General features: G+C 44.0%; 3 protein-coding genes across 6 annotated transcripts; 1 reads left to right on the forward strand and 2 right to left on the reverse strand.

The window, feature by feature from the left end:
- Nucleotides 1-29: 29 nt before the first annotated feature.
- On the reverse strand, nt 30-9,167 carry LOC133841565 (uncharacterized). Its single transcript, XM_062274138.1, has 10 exons — nt 8,506-9,167; nt 2,952-7,756; nt 2,562-2,887; nt 2,240-2,487; nt 2,125-2,179; nt 1,873-2,057; nt 1,322-1,809; nt 1,102-1,258; nt 823-1,029; nt 30-759 (listed from the first exon to the last, which is right to left on the reverse strand). The coding sequence occupies exons 1-10, from the start codon at nt 8,900-8,902 to the stop codon at nt 257-259; spliced, it is 7,371 nt and encodes a 2,456-aa protein (XP_062130122.1). The 5' UTR covers nt 8,903-9,167; the 3' UTR covers nt 30-256.
- A 252-nt stretch (nt 9,168-9,419) lies between these two features.
- Nucleotides 9,420-10,414, forward strand: LOC133841573 (splicing factor 3A subunit 2). Its single transcript, XM_062274155.1, has one exon. The coding sequence runs from the start codon at nt 9,506-9,508 to the stop codon at nt 10,286-10,288; it is 783 nt and encodes a 260-aa protein (XP_062130139.1). The 5' UTR covers nt 9,420-9,505; the 3' UTR covers nt 10,289-10,414.
- Nucleotides 10,136-16,604, reverse strand: LOC133841566 (pneumococcal serine-rich repeat protein). 4 transcript variants are annotated; one of them, XM_062274139.1, is made up of 10 exons: nt 16,472-16,604; nt 16,165-16,285; nt 14,845-15,714; nt 14,160-14,780; nt 12,031-13,532; nt 11,766-11,962; nt 11,335-11,704; nt 11,097-11,267; nt 10,930-11,037; nt 10,136-10,869 (listed from the first exon to the last, which is right to left on the reverse strand). In XM_062274139.1, exons 2-10 carry the CDS (start codon nt 16,244-16,246, stop codon nt 10,720-10,722), a joined length of 4,071 nt encoding a protein of 1,356 aa, XP_062130123.1. In that variant the 5' UTR covers nt 16,247-16,285; nt 16,472-16,604; the 3' UTR covers nt 10,136-10,719. The 4 variants fall into 4 exon arrangements, with proteins under 4 accessions (XP_062130123.1, XP_062130125.1, XP_062130126.1 ...); XM_062274141.1 differs by having other exon boundaries at nt 14,845-15,540; nt 16,472-16,603; XM_062274142.1 differs by having other exon boundaries at nt 14,845-15,540; nt 16,468-16,593.
- Nucleotides 16,605-16,747: the final 143 nt, after the last annotated feature.

A 16,747-nucleotide genomic window follows, 5' to 3' on the forward strand; every position in this document is an offset into this window, starting at 1 on the left:
TGTTTTTGTGTTCAAATTTTATTTGTATAAAGGTAATAAATATTTTGTATTTTAAAAATATATTCCATATACTTTTTATACTAATTTAAATACATAGTATATTTTATATTTACAATTTTTCTTATTTGTATTATATAACGAGTTGTAATAAATTATTTCATTGTATTCAAATCAATTTTTATATAATCTTAGAAAGCCATCAACAATCTTAATTAGTGTAAACAAAAATCTCAATATTAATTTTAACGACCTAGACTTAATTGTCCGTTTTGTATCTTACGATCCGCAACAGTCCATGCTCAGCTCCGACAGCTACCCAGTTTGTAGCCGAACTATTCCAATTCCAACGCACCGAATTAGATCGAATCATATTTCGCATACTAAAACTGGGCTCTCGCTTCGGGTCTTGGTAACTGGAAGCCTTGTCCCTTTCCACTCCACATCTGATTGGTCTAAGGAGAAGACCATAATCTCTTTGAAATATTTCCGGGCTTACGTGCTTTGGCTCCTCATCTTCACCCAGAAAGTTCGCCTCACAGGCGATGAAAGGATTTTTCTTTTTTCGTTTTCTTAAGGCAGCGTCCGATGAAAACTCATTAGCTTGGATAAAAACAAGATCTCCGTTGTCCGAGATCGATGCGACCATATCTTGATCGTAGTTGAAATGCATATCGCGAATGGTGTTCATCATCACATCCAGTGTCTTCTGCCGAGAGATAATCATCTCCAAAGGATTTATAGATATCAAACGGGGAAATTCTAAGCACAATAAAATTATTATTAGAAATTTTGGCAGCTTGGATCAACGATAGAAACACTTACGAACTCTGGTCAACTGAGAGCAGCCAATGATTAAGGAAGTCCACAAGGGAGACCAGGTCATGCTGCCCAGAAACAAGTTGATTATCATATCGCCAAGTATTGCCAAGGGATGAGACCAATTGGCAATGTCATAGACGCAGTATTTACGCACAGCGGTGCCAACAGCCAGCCAGCGTGCGCCTTTTGTATCATAATGCAGTTCCAAGTCTAAAGAGTGTTAAAAATAAATTGATGAATAAGCCAATAGTAAATAACAAGCTTATTATTATTTATACTTACTTTGTATGGTGCGTTCACCGAAATAAAAGTAGTGTGCTGGCAGCAAGTGCCGTTGATTATTCTGCTCAATGCAATTGAGACCGTCCACATCGTCCATATTCCAGAAGGCAATGTTTCCGCTAGCATATCCAGTCACCAGCAGCTTATGGCCAGATGCCTACAAATTAAAGAAAATTAAGTCAATAAGTTTGACAAAGCTTTAAACATTATTTTGACATACTTGAGACCAGGATATTATGCTACAAGGATCCCGCACAGGATTATTTATATCAAGGCTTAATGTGATGCCTGGCTCCAATACAATTACTGGACTTTCATCCTGACGAACAGTCTTACTCTTAGTCAACAGCAACGGCAGCGCATAAATGACCACACCTGCTGAACTGCCCACGGCTAAAAGACCCAATCGATTGGTGGACTCATCGTAACCACCACTGGGCATAAATTCGAAGCTGTTTACTGTTTCCTGAACACGTATGCCATAGTGAAGACGAATTTGCAGAGGCCATTCTTTCCGTTTGTCACTCGCAGTGACTTTGCACTCCATCAACAACAGAAGATCATCCTGCTGTTTGTCCTTAAACTGTCGCGTAAAGCTAAGCATCTTTGGACGCTGAGAGCACAACAAATATTGCGTTTCAACGGACGGGGGCAAGGGAACCCAGGCGAGCTTTTTAATAGGCTTGCCCAAATGACAAACAAATTCATCTGCAATGAGAAATAGAATTAATTAAATGAAGTGTTGATTAAGTGCTTCAATATTACACTTGCCTTCCTTATTAAAAGCCTCCAAGGGCGCTAGTCGCAGCCAGTCATGAACCTTATGACCGTAGGCATAGCGCATTGATGACGACTCCCTGGAGGGCAGCAGTTTGATGGCCTCGGCATGAGACAGTTGTTCATAATAGGGCAATAAACTGGCATACAGCGGATTGTTGGAATAGTTTTTGGCAATGCTAATTAAAGAGAGATCAATTAATTGATAAAAACATAATTTTTGGAATACTTGATTATTTGACTTACAAATATTTCCATCGCACAGCTAAATCGCCTTTCGACTTCAGGATATTATCATCAGCTGCAATATTTATTATATTTTAAGTAAATCCATTAAATTTGCGTAAATTATTTGACTCACAAATGCGTGAGGAATTTGCAGCTGATCCACCGTCGCGGGATTTCTTGCCTTTTACGTAATCTTCCCCTTTTGAATTAGCTTGATCATCTTCCTCATTGGAGTCTACACCTTCAGATTCATATTCTTCCGATGATTCCTTATCGACGTTCATATCGTAATCCGAGGAATCGTTTTCAAAATCAGCTCCCTTCTGTCGCTTTTGTTCATCTCCCAGTTGCGCTGCCATTTTCTGCAGCTTTGTTTCAGCTCTGATTATAAATAATTATGATTATTCACTTAATTACAGAGAATTATAAAATATAATTATTTGCTTTGTACTTACTTTATGGTTGACTTGCGCTTTGCACGACCCGCGTTACTGAATACCGTAGTGCTCTCATCAGCTGTTGTTGCATCCGTGGTAGCTTCTGCTTCCGTCTTTACCTGACGAATTTGGCAATGGCGAATATGGGTTGTGATGAACGATGCGGCGTAGAAATTATTACAGATATCGCATTGAACACGTTGCTGTACGGCGCCACAGCCCTCCAGATGCAACAACATGCCCAGACCAGAAGCCAACGTTCGACCACAGAGGCGACAAGTTAGCCGATGTCCACTCTTGGCATGGCTCATCATCGGAGCCAGCATAAGACTCCGCGTGACGTACTGTAAAATAGAATTACATTCATTTGTATATTCGCACAAATATCAACAGCAAATTATTACTCACATATGGCTTAGCGTCAATGGGCCAACCAACGCCATAGTGTTCGGAGAGATGAGTCTTCCATTGGTCCTTCTCACAACGCACAAAGCACAGTCCACACTGTACTGGTCCCTCACCACGACCATCCTGTCGTAGATCTTCGTCGGTCTCGAGCTGCTCGCGGTTGCGTATGAGAAAGAGACGCAAATTAATGTCCACTGATTTTGGCCAGTAATCTGGACCTTCGAATTTGAACGTTAGCCCTTCGGCATCATTTTGTGCTATTCCCTCAGTCTTTGGAGTTTGGTTAAGCGCTGAAATGTCAAACAACTTTGGCCTACGACCCCGTTTCTTAGGTGCACATTCCGGTGTGGAGGTGACTGACGTAACTGAAAGAATAGCTGTGCAATCAGATTCCCCGTTTTCCGTATCTGTAGAAACTGCAGGTGTAGCGATGTTTGAACGACGATTTCGCTTCGTTGTCTCTGCTTTAATGGGTGTGGAAGACATAATATCCGGCTTGGATTCTGTGTGACCCTCAGTTGTAGCTTCTGCTGCAACTGTTTTGCTTTTACGGCCACGTCCGGTAGGAGTTGGAAGCTCAGCGTTCGTCGATACTGGCGTGACTCTTGCTGGGCGTCCTCTGCGTGCTCGCTTTGCCAGTGGCACATCTTCTACTTCAGCTTTTGTTGCATCTTCCGTGGAATCTGTCGACTTTCTAACATCTTGACTCTGCCGCTTGCGCTTTCTTGTGGCAGGCGCTGCAGCTTCTATTACTTGAGTCTTATTTTGTACACATTCCATTTGGCTAGACTCTGGCACTTTTGATCGCCGACGGCCTCTGTTTTTCGCGACTACTTGCTCGACTACTAGGGTCTCAGCTAGCTCTGTTTGCTTCTCACCTGAAGTGCTTGGTTTTTCCTCTTCAAGTTTTTCTTTTTCCTTCGACTTTCGGCTTACTTTCCGCTTGCTTTTTTCTGGTTCTGAGATTACTTCTGGTGCTTCGCTTGCTTTGGGCTCTTCCTTATCGTGTTTATCAAGACTGCCTTCAGATTTTTCTGCCTCTGGGATTTGTTGAACCTGATTGTTTATTTCCAGAGTTTGATCGTCTTTCTTCTCTGTTTTCTTCTGCTTTCTCTTATTATTCTGCTTTGCAACAATTTTCAGCTTAGGGATATTTGGTTCTGAGATTGGTTGAAGTTCGTTAAGCTCTGGGATTGCTTGCGGCACTTCTTTATCTATCGGCTTAGGGACTTGTTCCTCTGAAATTGGTTGAGATTGATCAAGGGGCTGGGTGATTGTTTCTATCGCTTCATTCTTCAATTGATCTTTAATAGATTTCTTAGATTTCCTCTTGGTCGGCTTTGGTTCTTTTTTAGGCTTATTCTCGTCGATCGGCTCTGTAATTGCTTCGATTGAATCGAGAACTGCTTCAACTTCTGCCTTAGCAATCTCTTGTGTATCCTTCAGTTTTTTCTTGTTGACTGGATGGTTTCGTTTTGCTTTAAGCTTTCTGCCCTCTATTGGTTCTTGAATTACTTCAATCTCTTCCTTGTCGATGGGCTCGGAAATTGCTGTAGCTTCCGAGTTATTCATCTCCTCTGAATCTTTGTGGTTTTGCTCGTCAAATACTTTTTGTTTGATCTCATCATTTTGCTCTATGCTTGTTTCGTCCTTGTCCTTATCAATGTGCTCTGTTATAATTTCAGTCGTATCTCTATTAAGCGTCTCTGTGGTCTTTTGTCTCTCATCATCTTCGATCTGTTCTGATATTGATTCAACATTTTCGCTACCAAGCTGCTCAGAGGTTTGGCTCACCTTCTTGTCGATCTGCTCTGGGATTTCTTCAGCCTTTTCCTTGTCAATCTGCTCGGGGATTGCCTCAAGCTGCTTCTCGGCTGGTGCCGGGTCAATCCTTGGTCTCTTGGACACCGATTCGCACTCTGGCTGCGGATCCTCCTCCGTCTCATCGTAATCGGGCGTGGCATCGTCACTAATATCCGTTCCAGTATTCCTTAAACTCGACACACTTTTACTAGTGCCATCGAAACCATGAAACATGATATTCTCATCATCGCTCGTACTTGATGTTCGATGCGCTCCATTCGTTTTATTTTCCACTAGCAAAGCTCTCTTTCGCAACGCTTCTGTCTTTGATGGCACAACCTTGGATGCTCTTTTCGCATTCAACACGGGTCTTGTTTTCAACAGCTTCTTTCTGGGCGCTTTGGCCGGCTCCTCAGACTTGGTCTCCTTGTTATCCTTACTCTCTTTATTTAGAGGTACAACATTTTCGGCTGCCAAGTGTTTCAACAAATTTTGAATACCCTTGGTTTCCGTTGGCGCTTTTTCGACGCTTGCTGAATTTATGGCTTCTTGACGAAATGGCAACTGCGGTTCTCCCTGGGGCTGTGGTTCCTCTTGTGAAAGCACCTCCATAAGAGACAAGGATGATGTTGGGTTTTCCTCGCTTTTGTTGACATCAGTGTTGTTTATCTTTTGCTTAGACTTTGGCATTTTGGGTGGATGATATAGCTGCGATAGATTCTTTTCCCTGTTGACATTTAAAGGCGTTTCTTCGGTCGTTTCAGCAGAATTATTAAGCTCCTTCTTTGGTGAGATCAGCGTTGTATTCGCCTCCTTTTCCCCTGCTTTTTCTAAACATTCTGCATTTGTTTTCTCTGCACCTTCCTTACTTTCCATAGTTGAATTTAAATTAACTTGATTTATTTCGTTCTGTGCCAATTTTTCGTTAGGCTCAACTTCTTCGTTTCCTCTGGTTTCAGAAGTTGTTTCAGTATTAATTTTGGTGTTTTCTACTCTTTGGTCCTCTACAACTTCTGTAATTTTCTTCTCATTAACTTTAACTACATTATTTACAATTACTTCGCTTTCATTAGCTTTTTCAATATTATTTTTAACAATTACTTCGCTTTCATTAGCATTTTGAATATTAGTTTTTCTTTTCTTATGCGCAATTTCTTCATTTTCTTCTTCGAATATGTTGTTATTATGTTTTCCTATAATTTGTTCCTCCTCTTCCATTTTCTCCGGAAAATTAACATTAATCTCCATTTCTGTTCCGTTGGCTGGAGCAGTCTCCTCCTCAACCTTTTTTACAGTTTGTTTAATATTGGTAATTTTTGCAACACTAGCTTTTTTATTACGCTGCACCAAATTTATTTTGCCCTTTTTGGATCTAAAAGGCAGCCGCGTATTCGTTGGTTTTTCCTCTTTATTCTCAACTGGAGTTGTTGGCATTTCCTCCACCTTCTTGGGCTCCTCTTGAGGCGTTGTTACCACCTCTGTTGAAGTAGTTGACAAACTGCTCTGGCTTTCTAAGACTGTGGTATCTGTCTCCATAAGTGGCTCTGCAATCAACAGACTTGTTTGCAGTTTAATTGCATTTGGACTAATGCACAATACATTCGGTTCATTATCATTCACATTCATTGTTGCATGCAGAATATCCATGTCATCCATTTGCAAAATCTTGCCAATCGGCAGTTCATCCTCGGCATTGCATGCCTCAGAAATCGTGGCAGAAGAGGATGAAAGAACAGGAGAACTAGGTGCGGGAATCGTTTCAAGAATTGATGCAGAAGTTGATGGAAATGTGGGTGTTGAACTTGGTTCAGGAGTTGAATCAGGCGTTGGTATAAATGGTGACTTCAGAGCTTTTACAAACGATGGTTCTGGAGTTGCTGAAGAAGTGGGAGTTTCGCAACCCATAAACAAAGCATTCATGCTCATCTCCTCGGCTGATAGATCCATGTAGTTGATGGTGTTGCTTGCCTTTAGCTGTGCAATAAAATCCACGGCGGAGAGTGATGGTGATGGCATAGGTGGTGGATCTAATGAGGGTTTATCTTTCCTCTTAGCTGGAGTTTCTTCACCGACTGGTGATATCAACGATGTATGCAGTTCTAAGGGTGCAGGGATGTCTTGAATAATGCTTGAAATTGGAGCTGCATCTGATGAAGAGGATTGCGCATTTAACGATGGCCTAGTCCTCCTCTTATCTTCAGTTTCTTCGACGACTGGCGATATCAGCGACGTCTGTTGCTCTGTCGTTGCAGGGATGTCTTGTGGAATGCTTTGAGAAAGTGGAGGTGCATCTGCTTTGAGCTTGGCAACTGGATGTTGTTCCGCCTGTTTGCTAATCTGCTTGGCCAATTGAGAGATTTGCTCACGCGACATTTTCAGCTTATGGGCATTCAAGATGACCTTCTTGGCACCCGAGCCAGGCAATTGCAAAATTCGCGGCGCACTCTTGACACTCTCCGGTTCCGGGGCATTCACGACCTTTGGTGGCAGCGCAATAGGCGCTCCTTTGGACAGTCGCAGATCATTGAGATCGATTTTTTCGTTGGGCGCCAACACTTTGTTCTCCAGCACAATCAATGGCTTCGAAGTTGGAACTGGCGGAGAAACTGGCTGTTGTTGTTTAGGCTGTGGTGTGGATGGTGACGGTGATAACGATGTCATTGGTTGAGATGTGGTTGGTGTTGGCTGTTGACGTGCCTGTCGACTGCCTCCGCACATTGCCCGATGCTTGGGCAATTGATTAACCAAGTTGAGCAGCAGCTTAGGACGCGCTGTCACATCCGCTTTTGCGATAGGCGAAGTAAAACTCCTTGCTGCGTTCGTGTTAACTTCCGGAGTTGCTGGTGTCGTTGTCGTGGTTGTTGTTGTTGTTGTTGCGTTTGCTTCATGATTTTTAGTCATCTTATTAAGAATTTTATTCTTAATCATCGCTTTTATCTGCAACGATTGTTCGTCCACAGCAACTAAATTCGACGTTTGCTTCTTTCTAGTAGGCAAAACAGCTAAAATCATATAAAAATTGTTAATTTATTTTATTTTCAAAAATTTTAATTTTTATAAATCTACTAAATTAAATTAAAAAGAGGCAATTAAAAAACTAAAATTTTTAAGTGTCGCAAATAATTTATTTTCATAACTTAAAACCTAACCTCTACTGTGAATTGAACTCTAGACCGCTGTTTTGTCGTAACATCACACCCCGCACATTATCATGCTACACCATCGAAAGGAGTCAGAAAATTGTGTCGAGGGTGACTCTTGTAACTATTACACGATATTGGAGTCCAAAAAAAAATATAATACGCCATATAAAGTCATTTAGCGTATTATTAAATATTAATTTTATTGAAAATTTTTTTTTATCCAAAAATAATTAAAAAAAAGTGTTTTTTCAAATCATTAAGAATAATAAATGAATACTATGAAATTTAAAAAAATATATTTTTTATACAGATCCCACATAAAATCTTATGTAATTTAAAAAATAAATTCCTACGCTTTAAAACTTTCCAACAAACAAAAAAAAGTTTCGCATATATTTAAGAACGATGATGTCAAAATCAAACCCAGGGTGAGTTTATTCTTAACCATCAAAAATGTGTGCGAACTCAACGAGCACCGCCACAAACTATTTCCTAAATTCAATTGCCAAAATAGCAACATAAATACATATTTTTTTAGGTACATTTTTAAAAAATTTCAAGAATTGTTTTTAAATGTAATTACAAAATTAATAATTTAATAAAATTACCAGGAGGGCGATCACGTTGCTTTTGCTTTTGTATTGAGGATGCTGTCGCCGTCGCTGTTGGTGTTGTAGCAGAGGCAGCGGCAGTGGCGGAAGCAGAGCTTGGCGACGGCGACAACGTTGTTGTTGCTGATGCAATTTTCTTTACCGCTGACAAATTTTGTTGTTTGCTCAATGCTTCCGCCAGCTTTCTGTCTAAGCCAGCCTGTTTTAATTTTGTGAAATCCAATGGAATTTTATTGATAATTCTTTTAGGCTGTGTCGAAGGCGACGCCTGCGTTGACGACGACGGCGACTGCGAGGGCATCGCAATATTGTTGCTGTTGTCTTTTGGTTGGTCGTTTCTAGCGTGGTTTGAATTGACCACTCCGTGCGGTACTTTAAAACTATCTTTATCCATTTCAATTGGTTGGTTCAACTTGTAGTCAGCAACAATTACGCAGCTAAATGTTAATAATTTTCACAATTTACATGCGTACTTAAGTATTTTTTTATATTTGCTTAACGACACTTTTTCAATCACAACGAAATTTTAAAATTGTACACTTTTTGAAAACCACTTGTTTTTCTCATACACGCTTATTTTGTGATCATGAAGAGTTTTAAATTTTTTAACCATTTTTTGCAAGAAATACAAATGACTGAAGCATGTGCAGCTCGATAGGTCGATGCATCGATGTCTATCGATTGATTGTTGAATATGAAGTACTCAGAGCAACACTGGCAAGCTATTATTATGCAAAAAATCCGAATTTCCAGTTTTCATTGAAGAATCGCATATTTAATGAATACATTAATATAACTTTATTTATTTTTCATTAAATACCGGAAATAGTAAACAGTTAACTTAATAAATAATGGTTATCGGAGAAAAAAGTATCGGGGTTCATTGTAGATGAATATTTATCGATTTTTTGCAACATTTGGACAACACTGTTTTCTTTTCTTAAAACAACGTTTACGTTTTGCTCGGTGTGTATTTTATAAAAAATTAACTAAAAATATGGATTTTCAAAATCGCGCCGGTGGAAAAACCGGTAGCGGTGGCGTCGCCTCATGGTCGGAGTCCAATCGCGAGCGCAAGGAGCGACTGCGACAGCTGGCGCTTGAAACCATCGATCTGAACAAGGATCCTTATTTTATGAAGAACCATCTCGGTTCCTATGAATGCAAACTCTGTTTGACGCTGCACAACAACGAGGGCAGCTACTTGGCCCACACCCAAGGCAAAAAGCATCAAGAGAACTTGGCCCGCCGTGCCGCCAAAGAAGCCAAGGAGGCACCCTCATCACTGCTAGCGCCGGAGAAACCGCGTGTGGAGCCAAAGAAGTTTGTGAAAATCGGACGTCCCGGCTATCGGGTAACCAAACAGCGTGAACTCTCCAATGGCCAGCAGTCGCTGCTTTTCCAAATCGATTATCCCGAGATTAGCGAAGGTGTTGTGCCGCGCCATCGTTTTATGTCCGCCTACGAGCAAAAGATTGAGCCCCCAGATCGTAAATGGCAGTACTTACTTTTTGCGGCCGAACCATACGAGACAATTGGCTTTAAAGTGCCGTCGCGCGAGGTGGACAAGACAGAGGGCAAGTTCTGGACACATTTGAATCGAGATACCAAGCAATTCTTTTTGCAATTTGCATTTAAATTCGAACCCAAGATCTTGCCGCCGCCACCACCGAATCTACATCGTGCCTTGGGACCACCAGCCGGTTTTCCAATGCCTGGGCCACCTCGTCCAGCCATGCATCCTATGTTCAACGGTGTGCCGCCGCCTCCACCCATGTAGAAGATCAGCTGTAAACATCTCTTTCAGTAGCAATAAATTTTTAATCTATAACAAACCTTCGTTGTATTCATTTGTACAATTAAGGGAGGTCAATAAATCGTATTCACAAATTTGTATATCTTAAAATCTTGTATTTTATTTTAATTTCTCTTAAGAACATGAAAAAATATTGCATATTGTTGTGTTGTGGTTTTTCATATTTGTTGTTGTTTATGGTTTAGGGTCTGTTGTTTTTGTAAATTGGTATCTTACAAATGTTAAAAGTGATTATGCTAACTTTAAGCTAATGACATACATAGTTAAATATATATTAGGCAAATATACACATTCCCTATAAAATACATGAAGTCCATATAGCTAAAGGCTCAACGTGTCGTTGTCTGCTTCCATTTGCTTTACATTTTCACATTGTCTTGGCTTTTTGCTTTTTCTTATAGCTTTTCACGTTTCTTAAAGTTGCGTTTCGATTGCAAACGATTGATAATGTCAGTCACATGAGGTTTGTGGTCAAAGATCTTCATCAATTGATTTTGCGCCTCGTTGATGCCATCGGTTATGATCTTGCTGCGTTGTATATTACCCTGCAACATTTAAATTAAATTAGTATTTATAGTAAATCTACAACTGGAGCAGAGACTAACCTTTAATAGCTCGCTGACGCGCTCAATGTCGCCATGCTTGTCCTTGTCCTTCTCGAGCTCCTTCAACATGGTCTCCAGTTGACCGAGACTGAACATTTCCGAATCATTCTACAATGCAAAAGACTTATTACTTATACTCAATCGAAATATAATTTTTTGAAACCTACCAAATCCTCCATTTGTGAACGCAGATGGTAAAGCTTCCAGCCGCTAATTTTGCCTTGGACATTGGGTTGATTGGCCAGATCAATGACTGTGGCGCGTCGCTCCTCGCGCGGCTTCACATCCGTATAGCGATGGAAATGATTGTTGGCCAACTTGTGCGTTGGCTTGTAAGTCTGTCGTAGAAAAAGGAAAACTGTTAATAAATTGAACTTCACTTTGTTGAGCTGCTTAAAAGCTTACATTAAGCAGCGCACAATTGCGCGGACGTCGCAGCACAAAGTCAACTGGATTGGCGTTCTCCTTGTTGCCAGCAACGGCTGGTGTTGCGCTGCTCGCCAGACGATGATTGTTCACATCTGCGGCATTCGAGCTGGCATTAGTTGTGACTGCTACGCTGCCTCCAGCTGCAGCTGCTGTTACCAGCAGTCCACCATTGTTGTGCGGCTGATGTTGCAATTGTTGCTGCTGCTGTTGTTGCTGCTGCTGTTGAATGAATAGCGATGTGGCTTCCTGTGTGGTGCTGCTGCTGTGACTGCTCACGCTCCCAGTTGGCGGCGGCAGCGACAACGACAACGAAGCCTGGCTCTGATTCGAGTGCTGACTGTCGTTTCTGTGAAGCAAATACAAATATTCAATTACGTATACCAATAAATTATTACTAAATAGCTTACGTGGATCGCCGTGCTTTCTTGCGCGCCAGGCCATCGTAGCTGTTGCCATTCATGCGCGTTTGGGGCAACTGTCCAGAGCTGGCCACATGATGTGCACCTTGCAGCTGCGACACATCCACAAAGGCGCTGCCCACACGTGCGACCAGCGTTGAGTGCGACATGTTTGGCGGCAGCGTTGACTGATGAGTTGCATACATCTGAAGAGGCAGAGATTATCAATTAGCGATTTATTCTTTAGTTTAATCAACACGATTTCGCAACTCACCTCATTGATGGGATTGAAGTGCGTTGCAGTGGAGCTGGTTGCTTCATCCCCAATGCGATTAATGCTCAAATTGCTGTCCTGTATCTGCTGATCCACGCCGGGTGACGAATTGGCCGATACTGTGGTGGAACCATCCGAGGATGCCGGCGATTCAGCGCGCATATTGCGTGTGCTCACAATGCTGCCCGCTGTAGTCGAAGCAGATGCTGTCGATGCTGACGAAGCAACCGCTGCAGCAGCGCTTACAATCGCAGAGTTAACTCGCTCGCGCTCCTTTTTGGCCAACGCCTCCACGGTGAGTGCCGAGCTGGTGACAGTTGCTCCCGCCGACGCCGCAGCCGCAGCAATTTGTGGTGCTGGCGCCACAGAAACGGGCTGCAGATTGAAGGCAGAGCCGCCAGCCAAATTCACAGCTGTCACGCTGGCTGTGGATGCGTTTGTTGCATTAGCATTGCTGCTCATCGAGAGCAGCGTGGGAGCCAGATTCTTAACGCCTCGTATGGGCGATCCTTCAGCATCACGTTTGCGCATGAAATTGGAGACCAGCGCATTGGCTGCCACCGGCACAGGGATGGGCATGGGCAGCGCACTTACGGTGGCGCCACCGCCCGTTGTTGTGGGCGCCGCGCCCGTTGTCACCTTGACGGACGTGTGCAGCGGTATAACCATGTGCTGGGGCGGAGCACCGCCCGCATGCGCCGCGCCCGCCGGTATGATGAGCTGCTGATGTCCAATGGTGCGACTACCGCCGGCTGCCGACGACGGCAGCACGGTGAAAGTGGCAGTTGAGCCGCCAGCTGCGGAGCCAATGGCTTGTGCGTGACTGGCAAATGGCAGCGAGGAGACGGACAAACTGCCGCTGGCGCCGCTGCTCACCAGCTGAGCCTGCGCCTGTTGTCCGTGAGTATGTGTGCTCTGCGTCACCGTCGTCGTCGTCAGCGAAAGCACGCCCGTCGACGCGGGCATCGATTCGTAGTAGATAGCCGAACTGCCTTGCGGCAGGAACGATGTGCCCGCCACAGATGTGGCCACCGAGGTGGCTGTGGCCGCCGAGACGCTCACGGCACCCGCGTTGCCGCCACGCTGCTGTATAAAGACGTTGGTGGGCGTGGTTCCGGGTGGCAAGCCACCGCTGCCTGACGCATCCACGCCTGCCGCTTGTGGTATCATCATTTTGCCCACGGTGATGCCGCTGGCATTCTTGATGGGCGTCAGTGTGCCCGTCAAGATGTTGCTCGCCGGTCCGCCACGTGCGCCCAGCGTCAGCGGCAACACGGTGGCTCCACCCGCTGCTGCCGTTGCACCCGTTGTTGCCGGCACCGAGCTTGTTGTTACGCTGGTGGCCGAAACACTGGGCACCGCTTGAATACTGGCCACACCCTGTGGCTGCATTGTGGCGCCAGCTGCGCCGCCTGCTGTGGAGAGTTTGCCAATTGGATTCAGTTGTGTGATGGTCAGCGAGGGTTGCACTTTGGCTGTCATTGTTACCGGCGGTCGAATACCTAGGAAAATCAATGGAAAATGTCAATTTAGATAAAGTTTTGCAAGCAATTTTTCAGCACGTCAGTCAATGAAAATAGAAAAACTCATTACTAGCTGACGTTTCTATGCAAACGCACAAACTCACATATGTTTGGCATGAGCTGTCAACAGAAACCTCAAATATCAAGCATACGCAGTGTTTACATATTGACAATTTACTGGAAAGAAGTGCAAGGCAAAAGTTGTATGAGACAAACAAAATTGTTTGCTAATTGCATTATTGTATTTCAATTTTAAAACTAATTGTAAAAGACGTTTTTTTTCGGCCTAGTTTCGAATCGTATAATATTTGAAGATAAATTATTCAATGATTAATGAACCTTTTTTAAGATAATTCATTGGCCTAATTTTCGGACTTTTTAATAGTCAAAATATATTTCAGATAGGATTACTTCAAAATGCACGTCTGAGCACACAAATGTTGAACTTTTTTAAATGAATTATACAACTTGCTTTGAATGACTTGACGAAAGAAGCTCTTGACTAAGTGAAACAAGTAAGAAAGCTACAGTCGAGTGTGTTCGATAAAAAAACATTTACAATTCAACAAACTAAAGTTAAGTTTCTTAATTGAATGACAAGCTTACCCATCTTAGCCGCTTGGGTGGTGCTCATGAGGAATGGCTGCAGCATAACGTTGCCCGCCAAGCGTGCCGTCGAGCCAATTATTTGCTGGCCGCCGCCCGTTGCCGGCTGCTGCAGCTGAATGATGCGTGTGGTGGGCAGATTAGCAGTCAAAGCCACTGGTGCCACGCTGGCAGCAGTGCCAGCTCCTCCTGGTCCGCGTCCCGCCACAGTGACGCCGCCAGAGACGCTCACAGGCGTCGGTGGAGCAACGCTCGAGCTGAGCTGCGGTATGCTGGGAGCGCGAATGCTAATGCTGGTCGTATTGAGCTTGGCTGTCGGAAAACTCTTGCCCAGTATGGGACGTACTTGGCGTGGCGTCACTGTGGTGCCACCGGGCGTGGTGGCGGTGCCACCAGCGGCATTTGTAGCGCCCAGCGGGGTAGCGACGGCAAAGCGCGGATTGAACTGCGGCCCAGTATTCGGGTTTGTGGTGGGCGAGCCGGCGGCTGAGACATTTGAGGAATAAACTAGCGTCGCCTGATGCGGACGCGGCGGCAGCACAGTGGCCACATAAGCCTGTGGCACACCTGAAGGACCCGCTTGCTGCGGTGGCAGAGACTGAGCCGCCGAAACGGAGAGAGCTAGAAGGGAAGTAGTGATGCATTAGATTGGGTATAAAATATGGCTAAACTGAGAGAGACTCACCTGTGTTTGCCTGGACTGGTGTAGCTGTGGTGGAAACGCTAGCGCCCGTTGAGGTGGTGATGATGCGTTGCCTGGGCTGATGAATGGCACGAATCAACTGCACTGCGGTAGGACTCTGCATCCAGGCAGCGCTGCTCGCCGACGAGATGACCGTCGATGGTTGCGAGGTGCGCACAAAGCTGCCGCTGCTACCGAGTCCCGTTGGCCCAGATGCCGGATTAACGCTGGCTGTGGATGTCGCACGCAATGGTGTCACAAGTCGCTGAGCACCCGTCACACCCACGCCGCTCATCTGGGTGGCGGTGACGCTGGCGCGTGGCAAGTAGGTGGCTTGGGTGACTGGCCGTGTGACTGTAATCGAGGCATTGGATACGCTGCGTGCTGCTGGCGTTGCTGGTATGGCTGTGATTTGGGTGCGACCAGTTGCCGTGACGTTCTCCAGCTGCTTAATCATGGGCATGACGACGCGTACTTGGGTCGATTGGCCGCCAGCGCCAATTGCGCGAATCGAGGCGGCCGTGGTTGCCTGGCCCGTGTTCAGAGAGATGGGTGTGCCGCTGAGGGATGTCTGCACCGTGTTGCCGGCGGTGGCCACTTTAATTGTTCCTCCGCTGAGGATGGGCGTGCCCGTTATGGAAATGCCACCGCCGCCGTCCGGTTTAACGTGCGTTATTTTGGCTGCCACTGTGGAATGCCCTGAGGAGGATGTTGGCAATTGATGTAATGAGTATCTGTTTAAGGCGCCACGAAATTGTGAATATGTGGGTATTGCCATGGCATTGATATTGGCTGTTGTTGTTGCTGTGTTGTGGGCTATCAAGTGCTTTGTGTTTGTTGGATGAGTGCGAATCTTAACGGCTTTTAGTGTTGCTGTATGTGCAAAAATAAATATATAAAAAAAAACAAGCAATGGAGCAACACTTTTTGAATTGAGTTTAGTGGCAACGCCGAAAAGTACTACTACTGATTGGTGGTGGCAACACTATAACGAATCGACAGTAACAACAAAACAGACATATACAGACATGTACGCACACACATACTAACGCACTTGCATATATATGGCGCAGCCATATGCTACGAATGTGAGACGCAAAAGAAAAGTGTAACAAACACTGCGCGCGTATGCGAGCACAAAAGAGAACTAACAAGAAAGCGCTCACACTAACACAAAACACGTACACAAACACACACCTACACACGTGCAATTGCAAAGCACCAAAAATGTTATGTATACATACTAATGCCAACACATGTATGTACAAATATGTACAATTGTGAACATATATACTAAGTAGATATCGCTAGAAATACACTTACCAGGCGCCGTTGTCGTAGCTGTACCACTAGCGCCTCCTCCACCCACCGGACCACCAGAGCCGCCTTCACTCGATGCGCTCATGCTGCCCAAGAACGCAGTATATAGTTATTTGAGCAAATACTGTGAACACAAGAAATAACAAAATTAGTTTACTTCGTTTTCATGCTGTTGCGTTTTTTGTCTTATCAATGCGATGTGTACACATGCGTACGTATGTACGTATGAATTGAATGTCTTATTGCAATAAGCAATCAAAATAAACACAAATCGATGATAAACGAGGCGGCCTTAAACCCATTTACCTGCCTTGCTATTTGTTTTTGTACTTTGAAGTACAATTTCAGAATTTTCACTATTTTTTGTGTACACTTCTGTTTATCTTAATAATTTTTCTAGGGACAACTTCGGCCGCAAGTTGACTACCCAAAAATACCAATGGAAATATAAGTGTAAAATATACCACTTCCGAAATGAAGATATCTGGTCACATTATTGCTAGCGATGGTGTAATTTTCGAACAAAAAACATTTCTTGTCGTCTATTCTATTTTCGCAAAAGAATTATTATATCGTCTCTCATTAT

The sequence above is a fragment of the Drosophila sulfurigaster genome, chromosome 3, assembly GCF_023558435.1.
Source record: "Drosophila sulfurigaster albostrigata strain 15112-1811.04 chromosome 3, ASM2355843v2, whole genome shotgun sequence".
Lineage (NCBI taxonomy): Eukaryota > Metazoa > Arthropoda > Insecta > Diptera > Drosophilidae > Drosophila > Drosophila sulfurigaster.